At 38.4% G+C, this 19,762-nt stretch overlaps 2 protein-coding genes across 2 annotated transcripts; one reads left to right on the forward strand and one right to left on the reverse strand.

The window, feature by feature from the left end:
* The first annotated feature begins 927 nt into the window (after positions 1-927).
* LOC140360465 (interleukin-27 subunit alpha) lies at positions 928-3,278 on the forward strand. Its single transcript, XM_072445668.1, has 4 exons — positions 928-1,080; positions 1,158-1,259; positions 1,652-1,819; positions 3,075-3,278. The coding sequence occupies exons 1-4, from the start codon at positions 928-930 to the stop codon at positions 3,276-3,278; spliced, it is 627 nt and encodes a 208-aa protein (XP_072301769.1).
* A 278-nt stretch (positions 3,279-3,556) lies between these two features.
* On the reverse strand, positions 3,557-19,160 carry myo1ca (myosin Ic, paralog a). Its single transcript, XM_072446391.1, has 32 exons — positions 18,701-19,160; positions 16,016-16,174; positions 9,331-9,446; positions 8,935-9,133; positions 8,772-8,852; positions 8,526-8,705; positions 8,352-8,450; positions 8,098-8,211; positions 7,946-8,017; positions 7,753-7,872; positions 7,591-7,673; positions 7,408-7,513; positions 7,240-7,320; positions 7,064-7,155; positions 6,895-6,989; positions 6,779-6,825; positions 6,611-6,691; positions 6,404-6,509; positions 6,130-6,247; positions 5,919-6,032; positions 5,773-5,849; positions 5,644-5,712; positions 5,449-5,533; positions 5,200-5,359; positions 5,042-5,125; positions 4,878-4,971; positions 4,743-4,798; positions 4,531-4,666; positions 4,320-4,390; positions 4,153-4,250; positions 3,790-3,889; positions 3,557-3,715 (listed from the first exon to the last, which is right to left on the reverse strand). Exons 1-32 carry the CDS (start codon positions 18,716-18,718, stop codon positions 3,692-3,694), a joined length of 3,135 nt encoding a protein of 1,044 aa, XP_072302492.1. The 5' UTR covers positions 18,719-19,160; the 3' UTR covers positions 3,557-3,691.
* Between the last annotated feature and the right edge of the window lie 602 nt (positions 19,161-19,762).

Genomic DNA, 19,762 nt, shown 5'->3' on the forward strand with positions numbered 1-19,762 from the left:
TTAATACGTGGGTGTTGTTACATAAGGACTGAGAGAATAAGACAGAAAGTAGAAAAAAACTCCAGCACCTGGAAACTGAAAGCAAGACAGTAAATCTACCATGGAAATCTGAATATATAAACACTTCACTCAACTCACAGCAACATGAAGCTGCCTAATACACTGCTCTGCTCTCTACAAGGTAAGTTCAGATCTTCAATGAATTATTGGCTTATGGCATATGGATATTTTTCAATAAGGCTTTTTTTCTTTACACAGTATGGTGTCATGTTACATAAATTAATACAACATAAAAATAAACAGATGTCAGTGTCTGACTAGGAATGTTTTGGGAGAGGGCACTTCTGTTTATTGAGAAACAGACACTTTTTGTTCAGGGTTGTTATCACACATTTCAAATACTTACATTTTAGGATAGTGTTGTTTGCTGAGTTATAACTTTTAATGTAATCAAAATTAGTCTTTTTTAACTTTTTTTCATTTTGGTTTAGTTCACAGAAGGAAAAATTCAGTTAAATTCAGTTTCATTCTGTTTCCTCAAAGTATAGACTTTACTTAGCAGCACAGTATTTTGTATTTCTGTGACATTGGCCCCGCATGGTAGTAGTAGTAGTAGTAGTAGTAGAGTATTAGTAGTAATTGTAATTGTAGATGTAGTAGTAGTAGCACAGAACCAAAAGCAAATTAACTAATTTAGTTCTGTGAACTGAGCCTTTTTTATTTATATTTGTAGATGCATTTAGATGCAATGTAGATGCTTTATAGGAAAGACTATGCAAATACAATTATTTGACAAACTTTTCAAACGTTTAAAAATTATGTTGATTTGGTAATTTTTTTTCCAACTTTTTCCAAATTTTCCATTGTAAAATGTCACATTTCCGGTTGTTTATAATTGACTAAATAATCATGTTGTTGTCCTGGCAGATGACTCTTTGGGGGCAGGTTCTCATCCTCCTGTGCTTCAGTCTGAGCTGCGTCCATTGTCTCCCGTCTGCAGTACTCCACACCAAATACATCACTTCTTATCGCCTTGCACGATTCACAAGATGCAGAGTCCAGCAACTGCTAATGAGATATGTAAGTCCTCAACGGTCAATATATCTATTACCTTGTGTGTTTAAACTAATCGGGGAATACATTTTTATGCTGAACAGAAGGAAGAACAGTTGGAAGGCAAAGATTATGTGGACAGGAGTCAACATTTGAAAGACCTGCCATCACTGTCAACAGATTTCTACAGCTGGCTAAAACTGACAGTAAGTCCATGAATACAATTGTATGTCAGTGAAATGTATATTTAATATATTGCATATTATCAATATTATTCGTAGTAAATAAAACTTTAAAGTAAGTGCTTTAATGAAATACAGTATATGTTTTATTGTGATACATGTTCCAGTAATTATTCTTTATATTATAATTACATTAATTTAGAAAATTCGACCACAAGGAAAAATCCAGTGCTTGTCTCAGGTCTGGATTAAAGGACAGATTTGCATCAGAAATGCAAACCCTAATCATCATACATAATGAATACAAATGTAATTTGTGAAATAATGCACTACAATAAGTAGAAGAGAAGATGCGTGTCTATATGACAATAGTGAGAGTGTTTGTAAACCACATGTTGCTATGTGCGTGCCTCCAGGACGAGGAGCGACTTGGGGCGGCTCTCTCGGACATGCAGGCCTTTCGGAGCATGTTGGATTGGAAGAGGGAACAGCTCAGTTATGCAGAAACCCAGAGCACTTTACCTGGGAGCTTTCAACACATCGGGTGTGACCTTCGGGATCTGATCAGACAAGTGAACAACCAGGTAGGGCCCCCAACATCCCTTCGACCAAGACAAAACTAAAGCCGACAGGAGTCAGGCATAAAACATTCAACATACAAAGAAAGTACATTTACCCCAGTACAAATGGTTCTTGTTGATGGGATAATGATGTTAAGAGGAGAATTTTAAGTCAGTAAATAATAATGGAAAAGCACCGAGTGATTCATAGCTTGAATTAAATCACATGCATCAATCTAGAGGGGATTTTAACTACTCTCTTTCATGTGTTCTTATCAGCCTTAACTCATCAAAATCATGAGACTTCCCCATAAATAAAACCAAGCATACTTCAACTGTTTAAAGCCAGTCTAATACTTGACTAAACATGGACAAACCTAGAGCTAAACCAAAACCAAATCTAGTAGCCAGAACAGGTCTAAACAGGGACTAACAAAGAATGATGTTAGTTCAAATGAGAACTTCAAATTTAAGACTCTAAAATTACAATAAAATGAGGTTTTAATCAAACAAAATCAGAACTGCCAAAGAACATAATAAAACCAAGCCAACCTCAACTTCTGAAAGCAAGAATCAAACTCCACCCTTGATTCTCGTAGCACAGTATCGGGACCTCATCCTGACAACACGAGAGTCTCCATAAGTTTCATCAGGCTATTTTTAAACTGTGTTGTGGCTTCTGGAAAAAAGAAAGTGTTACTCACAAGCTCAGTGATTTCTGTGAGAAATGATGAATCAGCGTATACAGTCAAATTATCTTTACTAAGGAAAACACCACTCACCATTTCTGATCACTTCTGGTCAAAGACTTCGTCTCTTCAAAAACAATGACCAAAAAAAAATTTGAAAAGAGAGGGGTTATTCTCATAAATGTCCAGTATAGTAAAGATCTGAACTCATGTATTCACTTTCCTGGCATTGTGCAACACAACCGAAACTCATCAAAATCACAAGACTTCCCCAAAATAAAACCAAGCATACTTCAACTGTTTAAAGCCAGTCTAATACTTGACTAAACATGGACAAACCTAGAGCTAAACCAAAACCAAATCTGGGAGCCAGCACAGGTCTAAACAGGGACTAACAAAAAATTATGTTAGTTCAAATAAGAATTTCAACTTTAAGACTCTAAAATTACAATAAAATGAGGTTTTAATCAAACAAAATCAGAACTGCCAAAGACTAGCAGACGCGTCCGTGCGCCTCGTACAACAGTATCAGAGCCTCAGCTTGACGACATGGTACAATGTCTAATCACGTCTAATGGTCTCTCTTGCAGAAGAACTACATTGGCAGTACTGAGAGGCCCCGCACTACCAGAGGACCCGGAGGGATTGTCCGGAGCAGCAGCAGAACACAATGGGACAGTCGAGTGGAGGGCTACATCATCCTCAGGGATCTAGACCTGTACCTCATCAAACTGGCTCGAGATTTTCTCCTCCTGGCAAATAAAACAACTCCCACTCAGAGAAACAGAAAGTGATAATAGGGAATACCACGAGACACAAATATTTGTCTGTATATTTTATTGTTCAGGGAAATATGGAATATTTCCAACATTGTTGTGTTAAACGCACAAAACTGTCCAAAATGGATGTTTATGTTATTTAAGCTATTTATTTTAATATAGATATTTCTTTATTTGATAGATATTTATTAAACAAGTATATGCTTTTATGTGTTTTTTTTTGTTTGTTTGTTTGTATAATTTGACATGAGAGAGAGTTACTGTTATTATATGTTAATAAAGACGTAAAGCACTAGAACTGTGGCAACTTCATTATTAATGGTATTTGTGAAACATTTGTGAAAGATAAATATATCTTCTTTACGATTCCGTGATAATAGGACCTTTTGAGTAGCGGTATTTCACACAGAATGCTGTCTCGTGTTCCTTCATGTGTTGATGCTAGGAGCAGTCTGTTGACAGATTTAAAAACAGTCACTTTATAATTCTAAAAACACCTGTATTTATTACATGATGATTGACTCACCACCAGCAGATGTCCTCTTTTGCCTTTGACCACCCTCAACTCAGAGCCCCTGGTAAAATCAATAAATCCTTCTCTGCCACGACCAATGACAAACCGTATGCTGTAAAAAAATAAATAAAATCAAACAAAAAAGTTAAATAATAGCAAATGGCTTTGGGTGTTTTTGTCAAATGAAGTGAAATTTCAAATTCTAAATGTTGACCCCAATGTGACATAACATTCTCAAATTACAAATAGTAGCAAAAGCTTTTACAGATGGCGTAACTAAACTCTAAAAAGACATTATCTTATGGCAAATGTCATGGAAAATGGTTTCCATTGTCTTAATTGTATGTCTACTAAATATCACTGTCTGAACCTCACCTGCTCGAGCTAATGTTCACGTAGTTGGTCTTGTTTGCCATTAAGGCTAGTTTTGTCACCAGTTCGATCACGTGGGTGCAGTGCAACACTACATCGCCCTGAAGACACAAACATCACATTTTAAACAAAGAACTCCAAAAACCTTTAGCTTAATGTACCAACTTGACCTTCTGTTTCTTGTCCTCATTGGGCATGTGCAGGACAATCATCCCATCAGTGAGGGCGCTCACAGAGATGCCTTTTTCAATTGACAAAACAATGTGTTTAACTGTGAGCGTACAATTTAATAATCATGTTGCCCTTCTACGTTGTGCACTCTCATCACTGTAAAGCTACAGCCACATGTGACCTTTCATTTAATATATGTCGGCCTCTCACCTCTCAGTGTGTTGTAGTCAATTTTCTGCTTGATTTTGGTCCTATCCACGAGCACAGCAAACGTGTTGGTCAGGAGCAGCTGTCGAGGGCGAGGCTTGAACCCTCTTCTGTCATATTTAACCACGGTCACACCGTACTGAAGAACACACAAGTGTTACACATGACACACATTTAGGCTTCTGTTTCCGTTACTTGTGAAGTGAAAAACCCACCTGTACTTTGTCATTACCAAGTGTCTGAACAACTTTGAGATTGATCTGCTCACGTTCTAATAGGGGGAAAGAAAATTTTGATTAAAATGATAATAAAATTGTTGTTTGTAAGATACAAAAAACCTGTTCACTAACCAAGCCTGGAGTCCAAAAACAGCCTAGGAACACTCATAGGATAGCAGTCTTTTTGATCCATAAAAATGTCACTTGCTGCAACTTTCTGTGTCATCTGTGCATAAAAATACACAAAAAACATTTTATACAAGCATTCATTTCCTAATAAATTATGTTATATTTACCTGTTTTTTCCATTCAGGCTGGATGCTTCTGCAGTATTTTGTCACCATATTGCACAGATGGAGCCTTTGTAGATGTTCAGAAGCCTGGCAATAAATAACATAAAACATTCAAAGGTAAAGAATGTAAAGTCATAGTCAGGTTGGTCATCAGGTCTTACCTCTATGAGTGAAGGTGGAGGTGTTGGCCAGTTTTTGTCCAAAACATTTTTGGGCAGGTTTTTGCTCAGCTTCATGAGAAAAGAGCGGCGTACATGATCCATGAAATACTCATTTTCAGAGCAGTAATCATTATGACGATAGATAAAGCCTTTAATGAGTCTGGCAAAGCAGGTAAAAGTGAAAATTTAGAGGGAGCCAAAATGATTCGGACAATTCAAAAATATTGACTGTGTATTTAACAGAATTACCTGCGTATCAAGTTGGCGGCTTCTCTTCGCCTCTTGGCACGTCTCCGCCCCTTCATGCCTCGCCAGAAAGACTGGATCACAATTGCTACAAATTCACATGTTTTGTTTAGATCTGATCTCATTTAAGAATGCAGCTACCATACAATACTTCAGAAGATTTCTGTAACCTTTATAAATGTTAGTCATTTTGCCAACCTGCGTGTCTGATGCGTTTGTATTTGGCTCTTTCTCTGTATCCTCTCCAAGATGTTTGCAGGGTCAAAACTAATAATGACAAAAACAGTATAAAACAGGGTTTTGCTATTTGTTTTATATTCTATTCACCAATCTCAGGCTTCTTTGCTTCTAGAGCATCTTCTGTGTTGAAAAGAGTTTTTGGAAAACGAATGAAGATTTTTGATCTGCAGAAACACAAATAAGTTTTTATTCTTTTAAAAGAATAAAGAGAGCAAAAAGTGTAAATTGTGTACCTGCCAAGTTTATATTCCTCTTGTTTGTAGCCCAGGTGGTTCACCAGTGTAGATACTCCATCTGCAAGAGGACCTTGCCAGTTTGGCCATGTCTCTGGACAGAGCGGCTTATATCTAAATGAATAATGTACATAATACACACATAATATATGGTATCATAATATATAAACATAGTTTATGTACACATGGTTAATGCGGGAAAAGGACTCACCTCTGAAGGTAAGCTTCAAATCGACGCCTGTAGGCAAAGCCAGCTCTCCGGACGCGCAGGTTTTCCATCAAACCCAGGTATTTCACCTGGTGCCGGATCAGGATCTCATCAAATTTACCTGCAAAGGTAAATTAAATAATCATTATTGCAATACACAATCACCCAGAAATGTATAATTTGCCTTTCACTGATTATTTTATCTCAATGAATAATATATACTTAAAAACGATCTTAGATTATTTGTTGACATGAGCATTGCTGTAACAGGCTTTACCTGGCTGCTTGCAGCCATTTGGCTTAATACAGCGCACATAGGATGGCTCTTTGGACATGAGGATCTCCATAAGTTTAATCAGGCTATTTTTAAACTGTGTTGCGGCCTGTAGAAAAGAGAAAGTGTTGCTCACAAGTTCAGGGATTTCTGTAAAACATGCTGACTCGGTATACAGTAAAATAAGATTTGCAAAGAAACATATTTCACCATTTCTGGTCGTTTCTGGTCAAAGACTTCCTCTCTTCGAAAACAATGACAAAGGATCTGATTGTCTGACTGACACAAAACCTAAAGCAGAGAGAAAGTCACATTCAAACAACAAGCACAAAAAACGCACGCCTCAATTTTTCCAGTTTATGAAAAATACATATGTACCTCCTTCAAATTCCTGTTTAGTGAATCATTGTTTTTATCCAGAAAACCTTAAAAAAGAGGTTATTTTGATGGATATCCTTCACAGTTTTTGCATATCACAAGATTGAATAACATACCATTAACATTGTAATTGACCTCTCCTGCGTAATGCAACAGTCTAAATTCCTCTCTGTTCATTATTCTGCGTGTTTTCCCATTGGCCAACTTGTGACTGTATGTAGATCAGTAAGACAGCTATAAGAAAGATTCACTTTTGTATCACCTAACTTATGTCAAAATGCTCACGTGACAAAATGTGGATGACCACCAAGCGAGTCCTCCAGTTTCTCCAAAAACGAAAGGTCACATGTTTCCCCAGGTCTCAAACACTCCTCATCCTAAATGACAACAATAGAAAAACTTCAAGCATGAAAATAGACACGATCATACAAAGATAAAAACATATAATTAGTTGTAGCTACCAAAATGGAAATGATGCCTTTGTGCTTTTCTTCTATAAGGTCACAAATGATCTTGTTGTCAAAATATGTCACTGGTTCCCACTAAAAATACATACAAAAAGGCATATTTGAAAACCTTATCGATGTGTAAATACTTTTGACCTTTTACCACTCAAACCTGACACATACCGCAATCCCCTCTGTCTCATACTCTTCCTGTTCAGATCTCAGGGTGAGCTCAATAAACAGCTGCTGCAGCTTCTCGTTGCAGTAATTGATGCAGAACTGCTCAAAACTGAGATAAAAACAACAAAAATCATTTAGATAAATCAAGAAAAAAGAACATTAATGTAAATGACACAAAGGATCTACCTATTGTTCTGCAACACCTCAAAGCCGTAGATGTCGAGTAGTCCTATTACTGTGGATGCTCTGCCGCTCTGATAGATTTCCTCCTGTTATTAAAGTTATAAATATTTAAATTGGAACAAATCTGCAAAAACATCAATTCAATCAAAACATCGTTGACTTTACCTTGACGGCGAGTGATTGGTTGATTTTCTCCACCAACCATGTAAATGTGCGGCCGTAAACAGCCTTGGCCAGGGCATCCCGAGCCGACACTGCCTGCTCAAAATTGAAAGGGCTGATCATCTGGAAGATTTGGAATGAAATGATTAGTGCAGTACAAACTGAGCTGTACAAATGAGGTCTAAACAATGGCCACCTCTTCTCCTTTGGCTGTGAGTTTCTTGTGGGTGAGCGCCTCCCTCAGGGCCGAGCCGTCAACTCCCAATAGCTGCAGAACAACACATCTGCTCACAGCTCGAAATTTGTACATTTTTGGAGATCCGTAAATACCGGAGGGACTGCTCTGACCTTCTCCAAACTCTTTATCTGCTCTTCTGTGGTGATGTGAGTTTCCCCGTCTTCTCCTTCTCCAAACTGCGTGTTCCCCAGATGAAGGATGCTGGCGATTATGTCCAGTAAATTCTGTGGTTGCACATTACATCATTTAACAGCACGTTATGAACTTGTGCAAGTGCAAATTACAATGTTTTTTGTTCTTATAAAATTGATGGTAATGTTTAAAACAATATTTTAAGACAAACGCAGTGTACAGAGATACAGACCAGCACTTCATCCTCAGTGAAGCCAATAACAGGGAGGGCATTCATGACAAGTTTCCAGTTGTTCTTGTCACTGACGGAGCTCACTCTGGGACAATTACCCTAAATAATTACTTGATATTAGATAAGAAAATAAATAAACAACATTGACTATGTTTACCGGACATTAAAACTCACTTTGACTAAGTACTTGTAGCTCTGTGGGTTCCTGTCCAGGTTCAGCCTCTTGATCAGCTCGTCATCTCCTCCTTCCAAAAGCTGATAGAAGATATGGAAGTTTCTCTCCCCGTGGTTTTGATGAACAACACGGGACTTCTCCAGAAGGTAGTTCAATATGTGACCACCTATAGGGGATCCCTATTTAAAAAAAAAAAAAAAGATTTATTTGAGATCTTCTTAGCCAAAGAATTTAAAAAGACAGACCTTAAAATCAAACTGCACGTCCATATATTTCCCGAAGCGACTAGAGTTGTCATTCCGAAGTGTTTTGGCATTACCAAAAGCCTGCAAACAAACAAAAGGGAATAGAAGAAATTAAAGTAATGACAAACACATGCAAAAACAAAGTCTGGACATGGTTACATACCTCTAGCACAGGGTTTGACTGCAGCAGCCTGTCCCCCAGAGTGTCCATGTGGTCCTTGGTGGGACAGGTGACAGCGTAGTACAGCAGGATCTTCTTGGACGCTTCAGTTTTTCCTGCTCCGCTCTCGCCGGATATGAGGATACACTGATCTTTCCTCTCAGTGCGCATGGCTCGGTATGTGTTGTCAGACAGTGCATAGCTGCAATAAAAACAATACAATAACCAATCCATAGCCAAATGTGTTTGTGCCTATAAAACAGTACAGTTCATCAAATGTGTTATGACTGTGCTATGTATATAATTTACAGAATGTGTTTATGTACATTGGCTTTCATGACTGTTGTGTATTTCTTCTGATAATTCACTAACACGACTAAACGCAGCGGTGTGACTCACATATGAGGCGATATCTCGTAGAAGCTGACCCCTCGGTAGCGCTCCATCTGTTGTTTGGAGTAAATCTCCAGCTCTTTGTATGGATTCATTGACACCAACACAGAGCCAATGTATGTCTGTCCCAAAGCATCAGAAAAAACATTTGGCATCAGAGAAAACATGCATCAGTCACTCACTTTCTGTACTGCATCTAAATTTACCTGTAAATTATGTGTACATAGCAAGCATATTTTTATCTTATAGTAAATTTAGTTTTTCTTCAATGCATGCCCTACCTAGTAGTAGTACCCATGTTTGTGAATTGTGTTCATTGACAATGGTAATAAACCTTTTCTGTATCTGATTCTGATGCTTCATAACATAAATGTGAGAGAAGCACATATGGCCACTTCAAACACACGGCAGACTTTGTTAGACTTTACAATTGCATAGATGAGGATCTAAACTTACATAGACTTACATAGAGGAGGTTTTAGACTTGCGTAGAGGAGGTTTTAGACTCACATAGAGGAGGTTTTAGACTTACATAGAGGAGGTTTTAGACTTGCGTAGAGGAGGTTTTAGACTCACATAGAGGAGGTTTTAGACTTACATAGAGGAGGTTTTAGACTTACATAGAGGAGGTTTTAGACTTACATAGAGGAGGTTTTAGACTTGCATAGAGGAGGTTTTAGACTTACATAGAGGAGGTTTTAGACTTACATAGAGGAGGTTTTAGACTTACATAGAGGAGGTTTTAGACTTACATAGAGGAGGTTTTAAACTTACATAGAGGAGGTTTTAGACTTACATAGAGGAGGTTTTAGACTTGCGTAGAGGAGGTTTTAGACTCACATAGAGGAGGTTTTAGACTTACATAGACGAGGTTTTAGACTTACATAGAGGAGGTTTTAGACTTACATAGAGGAGGTTTTAGACTTACATAGAGGAGGTTTTAGACTTACATAGAGGAGGTTTTAGACTTGCGTAGAGGAGGTTTTAGACTTAAGTAGGTTTTAGACTTACATAGAGGAGGTTTTAGATTTGCATAGAGGAGGTTTTAGACTTAAATAGAGGAGGTTTTAGACTTAAATAGAGGAGGTTTTAGACTTGCATAGAGGAGGTTTTAGACTTACATAGACGAGGTTTTAGACTTACATAGAGGAGGTTTTAGACTTACATAGAGGAGGTTTTAGACTTACATAGAGGAGGTTTTAGACTTACATAGAGGAGGTTTTAGACTTACATAGACGAGGTTTTAGACTTGCATAGAGGAGGTTTTAGACTTACATAGAGGAGGTTTTAGACTTACATAGAGGAGGTTTTAGACTTACATAGAGGAGGTTTTAGACTCGCGTAGAGGAAGTTTTAGACTTACATAGAGGAGGTTTTAGACTTGCATAGAGGAGGTTTTAGACTTGCGTAGAGGAGGTTTTAGACTTAAGTAGGTTTTAGACTTACATAGAGGAGGTTTTAGATTTGCATAGAGGAGGTTTTAGACTTACATAGAGGAGGTTTTAGACTTACATAGAGGAGGTTTTAGACTTACATAGAGGAGGTTTTAGACTTGCGTAGAGGAGGTTTTAGACTTAAGTAGGTTTTAGACTTACATAGAGGAGGTTTTAGACTTAAATAGAGGAGGTTTTAGACTTACATAGAGGAGGTTTTAGACTTACATAGAGGAGGTTTTAGACTTGCATAGAGGAGGTTTTAGACTTGCGTAGAGGAGGTTTTAGACTTAAGTAGGTTTTAGACTTACATAGAGGAGGTTTTAGATTTGCATAGAGGAGGTTTTAGACTTAAATAGAGGAGGTTTTAGACTTAAATAGAGGAGGTTTTAGACTCACATAGAGGAGGTTTTAGACTTACATAGACGAGGTTTTAGACTTACATAGAGGAGGTTTTAGACTTACATAGAGGAGGTTTTAGACTTACATAGAGGAGGTTTTAGACTTACATAGAGGAGGTTTTAGACTTACATAGAGGAGGTTTTAGACTTACATAGACGAGGTTTTAGACTTGCATAGAGGAGGTTTTAGACTTACATAGACGAGGTTTTAGACTTACATAGAGGAGGTTTTAGACTTACATAGAGGAGGTTTTAGACTTACATAGAGGAGGTTTTAGACTTACATAGACGAGGTTTTAGACTTACATAGAGGAGGTTTTAGACTTACATAGAGGAGGTTTTACACTTACATAGAGGAGGTTTTAGACTTGCGTAGAGGAGGTTTTAGACTTGCATAGAGGAGGTTTTAGACTTACATAGAGGAGGTTTTAGACTTGCATAGAGGAGGTTTTAGACTTACATAGAGGAGGTTTTAGACTTGCATAGAGGAGGTTTTAGACTTACATAGAGGAGGTTTTAGACTTACATAGAGGAGGTTTTAGACTTACATAGAGGAGGTTTTAGACTTGCGTAGAGGAGGTTTTAGACTTACATAGAGGAGGTTTTAGACTTACATAGAGGAGGTTTTAGACTTACATAGAGGAGGTTTTAGACTTACGTATAGAGGAGGTTTTAGACTTGCGTAGAGGAGGTTTTAGACTTAAGTAGGTTTTAGACTTACATAGAGGAGGTTTTAGACTTAAGTAGGTTTTAGACTTACATAGAGGAGGTTTTAGACTTAAGTAGGTTTTAGACTTACATAGAGGAGGTTTTAGACTTGCATAGAGGAGGTTTTAGACTTACATAGAGGAGGTTTTAGACTTGCATAGAGGAGGTTTTAGACTTACATAGAGGAGGTTTTAGACTTACATAGAGGAGGTTTTAGACTTACATAGAGGAGGTTTTAGACTTGCGTAGAGGAGGTTTTAGACTTGCATAGAGGAGGTTTTAGACTTACATAGAGGAGGTTTTAGACTTACATAGAGGAGGTTTTAGACTTACATAGAGGAGGTTTTAGACTTGCGTAGAGGAGGTTTTAGACTTGCATAGAGGAGGTTTTAGACTTACATAGAGGAGGTTTTAGACTTGCATAGAGGAGGTTTTAGACTTGCATAGAGGAGGTTTTAGACTTACATAGAGGAGGTTTTAGACTTGCATAGAGGAAGTTTTAGACTTACATAGAGGAGGTTTTAGACTTACATAGAGGAGGTTTTAGACTCACATAGAGGAGGTTTTAGACTTGCGTAGAGGAGGTTTTAGACTTACATAGACGAGGTTTTAGACTTACATAGAGGAGGTTTTAGACTTACATAGAGGAGGTTTTAGACTTACGTAGAGGAGGTTTTAGACTTACATAGAGGAGGTTTTAGACTTGCGTAGAGGAGGTTTTAGACTTAAGTAGGTTTTAGACTTACATAGAGGAGATTTTAGACTTGCATAGAGGAGGTTTTAGACTTAAGTAGGTTTTAGACTTGCATAGAGGAGGTTTTAGACTTGCATAGAGGAGGTTTTAGACTTGCATAGAGGAGGTTTTAGACTTAAGTAGGTTTTAGACTTGCATAGAGGAGGTTTTAGACTTGCATAGAGGAGGTTTTAGACTTACATAGAGGAGGTTTTAGATTTGCATAGAGGAGGTTTTAGACTTAAATAGAGGAGGTTTTAGACTTAAATAGAGGAGGTTTTAGACTTGCATAGAGGAGGTTTTAGACTTACATAGACGAGGTTTTAGACTTACATAGAGGAGGTTTTAGACTTACATAGAGGAGGTTTTAGACTTACATAGAGGAGGTTTTAGACTTACATAAAGGAGGTTTTAGACTTACATAGACGAGGTTTTAGACTTGCATAGAGGAGGTTTTAGACTTACATAGAGGAGGTTTTAGACTTACATAGAGGAGGTTTTAGACTTACATAGAGGAGGTTTTAGACTCGCGTAGAGGAGGTTTTAGACTTGCATAGAGGAGGTTTTAGACTTACATAGAGGAGGTTTTAGACTTGCATAGAGGAGGTTTTAGACTTGCGTAGAGGAGGTTTTAGACTTAAGTAGGTTTTAGACTTACATAGAGGAGGTTTTAGATTTGCATAGAGGAGGTTTTAGACTTAAATAGAGGAGGTTTTAGACTTAAATAGAGGAGGTTTTAGACTTACATAGAGGAGGTTTTAGACTTACATAGAGGAGGTTTTAGACTTACATAGACGAGGTTTTAGACTTACATAGAGGAGGTTTTAGACTTACATAGAGGAGGTTTTAGACTTACATAGAGGAGGTATTAGACTTACATAGAGGAGGTTTTAGACTTACATAGAGGAGGTTTTAGACTTACATAGACGAGGTTTTAGACTTGCATAGAGGAGGTTTTAGACTTGCATAGAGGAGGTTTTAGACTTACATAGAGGAGGTTTTAGACTTGCATAGAGGAGGTTTTAGACTTGCATAGAGGAGGTTTTAGACTTACATAGAGGAGGTTTTAGACTTACATAGAGGAGGTTTTAGACTTACGTAGAGGAGGTTTTAGACTTGCGTAGAGGAGGTTTTAGACTTGCATAGAGGAGGTTTTAGACTTACATAGAGGAGGTTTTAGACTTGCATAGAGGAGGTTTTAGACTTACATAGAGGAGGTTTTAGACTTGCATAGAGGAGGTTTTAGACTTACATAGAGGAGGTTTTAGACTTACATAGAGGAGGTTTTAGACTTACATAGAGGAGGTTTTAGACTTGCGTAGAGGAGGTTTTAGACTTACATAGAGGAGGTTTTAGACTTACATAGAGGAGGTTTTAGACTTACATAGAGGAGGTTTTAGACTTACGTATAGAGGAGGTTTTAGACTTGCGTAGAGGAGGTTTTAGACTTAAGTAGGTTTTAGACTTACATAGAGGAGGTTTTAGACTTAAGTAGGTTTTAGACTTACATAGAGGAGGTTTTAGACTTAAGTAGGTTTTAGACTTACATAGAGGAGGTTTTAGACTTGCATAGAGGAGGTTTTAGACTTACATAGAGGAGGTTTTAGACTTACATAGAGGAGGTTTTAGACTTACATAGAGGAGGTTTTAGACTTACATAGAGGAGGTTTTAGACTTGCGTAGAGGAGGTTTTAGACTTGCGTAGAGGAGGTTTTAGACTTACATAGAGGAGGTTTTAGACTTACATAGAGGAGGTTTTAGACTTACATAGAGGAGGTTTTAGACTTGCGTAGAGGAGGTTTTAGACTTGCATAGAGGAGGTTTTAGACTTACATAGAGGAGGTTTTAGACTTGCATAGAGGAGGTTTTAGACTTGCATAGAGGAGGTTTTAGACTTACATAGAGGAGGTTTTAGACTTGCATAGAGGAAGTTTTAGACTTACATAGAGGAGGTTTTAGACTTACATAGAGGAGGTTTTAGACTCACATAGAGGAGGTTTTAGACTTGCGTAGAGGAGGTTTTAGACTTACATAGACGAGGTTTTAGACTTACATAGAGGAGGTTTTAGACTTACATAGAGGAGGTTTTAGACTTACGTAGAGGAGGTTTTAGACTTACATAGAGGAGGTTTTAGACTTGCGTAGAGGAGGTTTTAGACTTAAGTAGGTTTTAGACTTACATAGAGGAGATTTTAGACTTGCATAGAGGAGGTTTTAGACTTAAGTAGGTTTTAGACTTGCATAGAGGAGGTTTTAGACTTGCATAGAGGAGGTTTTAGACTTGCATAGAGGAGGTTTTAGACTTAAGTAGGTTTTAGACTTGCATAGAGGAGGTTTTAGACTTGCATAGAGGAGGTTTTAGACTTACATAGAGGTTTTAGACTTACATAGAGGAGGTTTTAGACTTACATAGAGGAGGTTTTAGACTTAAGTAGGTTTTAGACTTACATAGAGGAGGTTTTAGACTTGCATAGAGGAGGTTTTAGACTTACATAGAGGAGGTTTTAGACTTACATAGAGGAGGTTTTAGACTTACATAGAGGAGGTTTTAGACTTACATAGAGGAGGTTTTAGACTTGCGTAGAGGAGGTTTTAGACTTGCGTAGAGGAGGTTTTAGACTTACATAGAGGAGGTTTTAGACTTGCATAGAGGAGGTTTTAGACTTACATAGAGGAGGTTTTAGACTTACATAGAGGAGGTTTTAGACTTAAGTAGGTTTTAGACTTACATAGAGGAGGTTTTAGACTTACATAGAAGAGGTTTTAGACTTACATAGAGGAGGTTTTAGACTCACATAGAGGAGGTTTTAGACTTACGTAGAAGAGGTTTTAGACTTACGTAGAGGAGGTTTTAGACTTACATAGAGGAGGTTTTAGACTCACATAGAGGAGGTTTTAGACTTACGTAGAGGAGGTTTTAGACTTGCATAGAGGAGGTTTTAGACTTACATAGAGGAGGTTTTAGACTTGCATAGAGGAGGTTTTAGACTTACATAGAGGAGGTTTTAGACTAACATAGAGGAGGTTTTAGACTTACATAGAGGAGGTTTTAAGATAAGAGAAGATATTCCTTTATTGTCCACACATGGGGAAATTTCATTGTTGCAACACAGGTAGATACAGAGGAAAATGACAGATAACTTATAGGGAGTTTAAAAAACACTCTTATAGAAGAACTCTTATAAACAAAAACTCCTATAGACAGAACATCTCATTTCTTAATAAGGAATGGAGGGGAAAAATAAAGATAAAGATGAAATAAAATAAAAACAGCTAGCATAAGACAAAATAATACTAATAGTAAAATGAACTCTCCATTTACATCAGTTATATGCACATGAATGTGACATTATTGCGTGTGAGTACGACAGTAATTGCACATGAATATGACGGTATTGCACAGGTTTTAGACTTACATATATGAGGTTTTCTCTGAAGCGGCGCCGTAGGTTCTCTATGAAGGCTGCTTCACTGTTGTAATTTTCCAAAAGGACAAAGTCCTGGACCCCGACCCTGTCCCGTGCTGTCAATGCACTCTCCATCACCAGACGCACTCTTCCATCAACATCAATCTCCTAAAGAAATAAAAATACAGAATATAGCATTATACTTTCGGAGAGAGGATCTTATCTTGTCTTTTACAATTGGAGCTGTAGTGACACTTTCTTGGCAGGCAGAGGGCAGTCAAGCCACATTTCAGCAGAGACTAATTTGATAGCACAGCTGTCTTGATAACATAAGAAAGCATGATCTTAAGAGTGGATACAAAACTCTACCATTAGTCATGCATAACAACAAACTGCTGTTTTTTGTGCAGTTTAAGAGAAGCCAAAAATCACACTGTTGTTCCACTCAGGCATGCCAAGATTAAACAATGAAGATGTTTAAACATCCCAGCAGTAAACAGAGAGGACTGACTTCGTGTTACATAAAAATGACCTTCAAGAGACTTAAAATGTATATACAAAACACACACGCACACACACAGGCACACACAGGCACACACACAGGCACACACACAGACACACGCACACACACAGGCACACACAGGCACACACACAGGCACACACACAGACACACGCACACACACAGGCAGACGCGCACACACACACAGGCAGACGCGCACACACTGCTTTATCACCAGACAGGGTTAAACAAGCTTGTGTGTCAACCTTGAATGATAAAAAAGAAGTGTTCATAGTATCACAAAATGATTAATATCACAATAATCCATCCATCCATCCATTTTCTACCGCTTGTTCCCTTTCGGGGTCGCGGATGACTGGAGCCTATCCCAGTGACTTCGGGCCTTAGGCGGGGTACATCCTGGACAGTGGCCCACTTGTCGCAGAATATCACAATAATGTTACACGAATTGTAAGAATTCTAAGGTTGTCCAGCTGACAGAAATTTGTAGTTTTTGTGAAAATGTACATATACTTATTATTTTAATCCAAAATTGTATTTTGTGTGTTTAAGCTATAATGCTAGTCTTTTTTGTCTTCATAAAATATAACTGACTGTACCAAGTTTGCAAGTAAATCATGCAAGGCTATTTGGAAGCAGTTAGTCACTTTCCAATTAAATTCACATTATTATTCGAATTTTCACAGAACATTCACAGTCATCACTCATCCAAAACATAAATTCGTTAACTTACAGAAATGTGTCAAATAAAAGCAGAGTACAACGAGCCTTGAGTTTGAAATCACAGCAGCCTTTTCTCCGTCTCTGTCACAAAGTAACTCAGTACTACTGCTTATGTTCAATGGTAGAGGCTCTCGAGGGTCTCGTTTGGCTATTTCATGTTGGAATAGGTCATTATCTCCGAGCACTAGATGCAGGGAAATCCTTTAAAAACACAAAAGGACAACAGTGGAATGTCGCCAAAACTGTAGACCAGAGGAAGGTCAGAGCATTTCCACAGGGGCTGCTCCTCCTCCTTCATCTCCTGCATTGTTCTTCGCTGAGGCAGGTGGGCTTCCGACCATAACACTTAGAGAACGCAGTCAGATTTTCCAAAGGATACAATTCAGGAATGCAAGGTCAGGCTTTGGCCAAGTCAGTGGATGCTCAAGGCTTTAAGTTGAATGTCTGCTACAGGATTATAGCTCTACGCATCAGACTAAAGGTCATCTCATTGATATATATGGCTGAGAAAATGTATAAAACATGGCATTAAAGGTGCATTGTATAACCTGAGACTTGCCTGTCTCCATGGAGACAATTCCTTTGCCTGGGGTGATCCATAGTATGGTGTTAAATATATCCATCTTGAAATTTATTGAATTATAGGAGTTTGAAAGTTGACCTGTAACTTTGCCTGGTGGCATCACCAGCTTGTCTCCATGAAGACTGCTAAGTACAATATCCTGCTGTGGGAGTGGGACATTCTAGGCCAATCAATAATATCTTCATGGAGACAAGCAGGTGGCGGACCCTCCAAAAGAAAAGTTACAAAGTGCACCACTTTAAATCACCTTTTGTTTTTTTATCTGGGAGTATAAAGAACTGAGATAACTGATGTGTATAACAGAAATAAACAAAGTCATTCATGACAAGTAATTCCCAGCTTTCAAAATATATACCAGTAATGTTTGAGCATTATCCAACAAATGTTCTTTTTTTAAAATTTGTTTAGTTTTTCTGAAGCTGCGTACCATTACAGGCAGCACTTATCATACACAGATTTTGAAGTGCTCCCTTTCACCTCAGGAGACACGCAGACGATGAGGAGCTGCTTTCTACTTGGGCCGGTGGGACTTGGCCCTGAGCCCCATGACTAAGCTCTGCTGGGCCAAATACATGTGGATTGTCTTCCTTATAAGGCGTGCCCACACTTTGGGCTGGTTTGTCCTGGGCTGTGCTGCTACAGTATCACAGCTGGCTCTCTACCACTGGCCAGGCCTGTGCCAGTCTGATGGAAATGTATCTACTGTAGATAGCTCAGGGCTGCTGCTGTGCTTCATTAAAAGAGTCACAAGACATAAAATATCTGAATGAGTCATTGGTCCCTTTCCTTTTGAGCTCTGTGTAGCGGATCAGAGAGGAATGCAAGCACTAATGTCGATTTTCCCACCACAAACTCAACAGTTTCTTACCCTGGCTTGGTATCTCATCTTCGCCTTTAGTTGTAGTGTGAAGACTGAAGTTGTGGTTGCCTCTGGTGTGGCACTTCTCTCCTGGGTCCAGCACACTTCTCAAACGTATGCATTCATCTTCCCTTTTTCATGTGCAAAACTTCTCTCCAGCTTTCTTTAACCCAGAGATCAATCACTTAGTTTCTCGGCCTGGTATCCCTGTGAGCACAAAATACATATCTTGTTCACGCCTCAAGCTCATCCACACGGTGACAGGTCAAGCAAACGTCCAGCTCTCCTTCCTTTAACACCAAATAGTGCAAAATACTGAGGGCAGGAACTCATCACATACGTCACAGGCTTAATATATCCAGGGGGAAAAAACGCTGCAGCAATGGCTTGGAAAATGTTGCTAAGAGCCTCAAACTATAAACATATAATCACGGAGGAGGGTATAAAGGCATATAAAGAGTATGAGATCGCTGCACATTCTTTTATAGCTCTCCTCCCTTTTAAGCTTGTTCCCTCCCTTTCTCTTCCACAAGCTCAGACAGATTCACATGGGATAAAAGTTATGGAAATGTTTGACCAATGAGACTGCACATCTAGCTTCAACAACACACACACGGAGTAAATTCATTAAAAAAAACAGTTATTCGGCTATGCATAATAATATGTTATGCACTATGACTATGAGCAGTGAAATACTTTACCCTATGAGATTTGTGCTGTCAGAAGCAAGAAAAAAAAGCAAAAAACAGTGCCCTCCTCTGGAATCCCTGCTTTTCCCCCCACACACACTTTATTTTGCCCCAGTCTGTTTCTACGTCTTGCCAGCATCATCAAACATCCAACTCTAAGGAATCTGAACAATGTCAACCAGATGGAGAAAGTCTACAGTTTGTCAAACTCTCAGGAAAGGTTTGAAAATGTCTATATGCCCTGGAAATCTACCACCATGGCTAAATTTGTTTTATTTATCTCTTTACCAATAGTATTTGCCTATCCTTACAAAATCTCACACTCATTTTGCGCAAGAAATGAATAGAAAGGCAGGACAATGCAATATCACGATTAAGTTAT

The sequence above is a fragment of the Eucyclogobius newberryi genome, unplaced genomic scaffold (assembly GCF_026437365.1).
Source record: "Eucyclogobius newberryi isolate DKJ021-1_F unplaced genomic scaffold, fEucNew1.0.hap1 SCAF_15, whole genome shotgun sequence".
Classification (NCBI taxonomy): Eukaryota; Metazoa; Chordata; class Actinopteri; order Gobiiformes; family Gobiidae; genus Eucyclogobius; species Eucyclogobius newberryi.

What these genes read in the sequence shown, in the direction of transcription:
- LOC140360465 (XM_072445668.1), top strand. Translation starts at nt 928, where the DNA reads ATGACTCTTTGGGGGCAGGTTCTCATCCTCCTGTGCTTCAGTCTGAGC. An exon ending in AGCAACTGCTAATGAGATAT is followed by an intron (nt 1,081 to 1,157) that starts GTAAGTCCTCAA and finishes TATGCTGAACAG; the next exon opens with AAGGAAGAACAGTTGGAAGG. An exon ending in ACAGCTGGCTAAAACTGACA is followed by an intron (nt 1,260 to 1,651) that starts GTAAGTCCATGA and finishes GCGTGCCTCCAG; the next exon opens with GACGAGGAGCGACTTGGGGC.
- myo1ca (XM_072446391.1), bottom strand. An exon ending in AGATAAAGAGTTTGGAGAAG is followed by an intron (nt 8,018 to 8,097) that starts GTCAGAGCAGTC and finishes GTTGTTCTGCAG; the next exon opens with CTATTGGGAGTTGACGGCTC. An exon ending in AGCCTGAATGGAAAAAACAG is followed by an intron (nt 4,972 to 5,041) that starts GTAAATATAACA and finishes TTTTATGCACAG; the next exon opens with ATGACACAGAAAGTTGCAGC.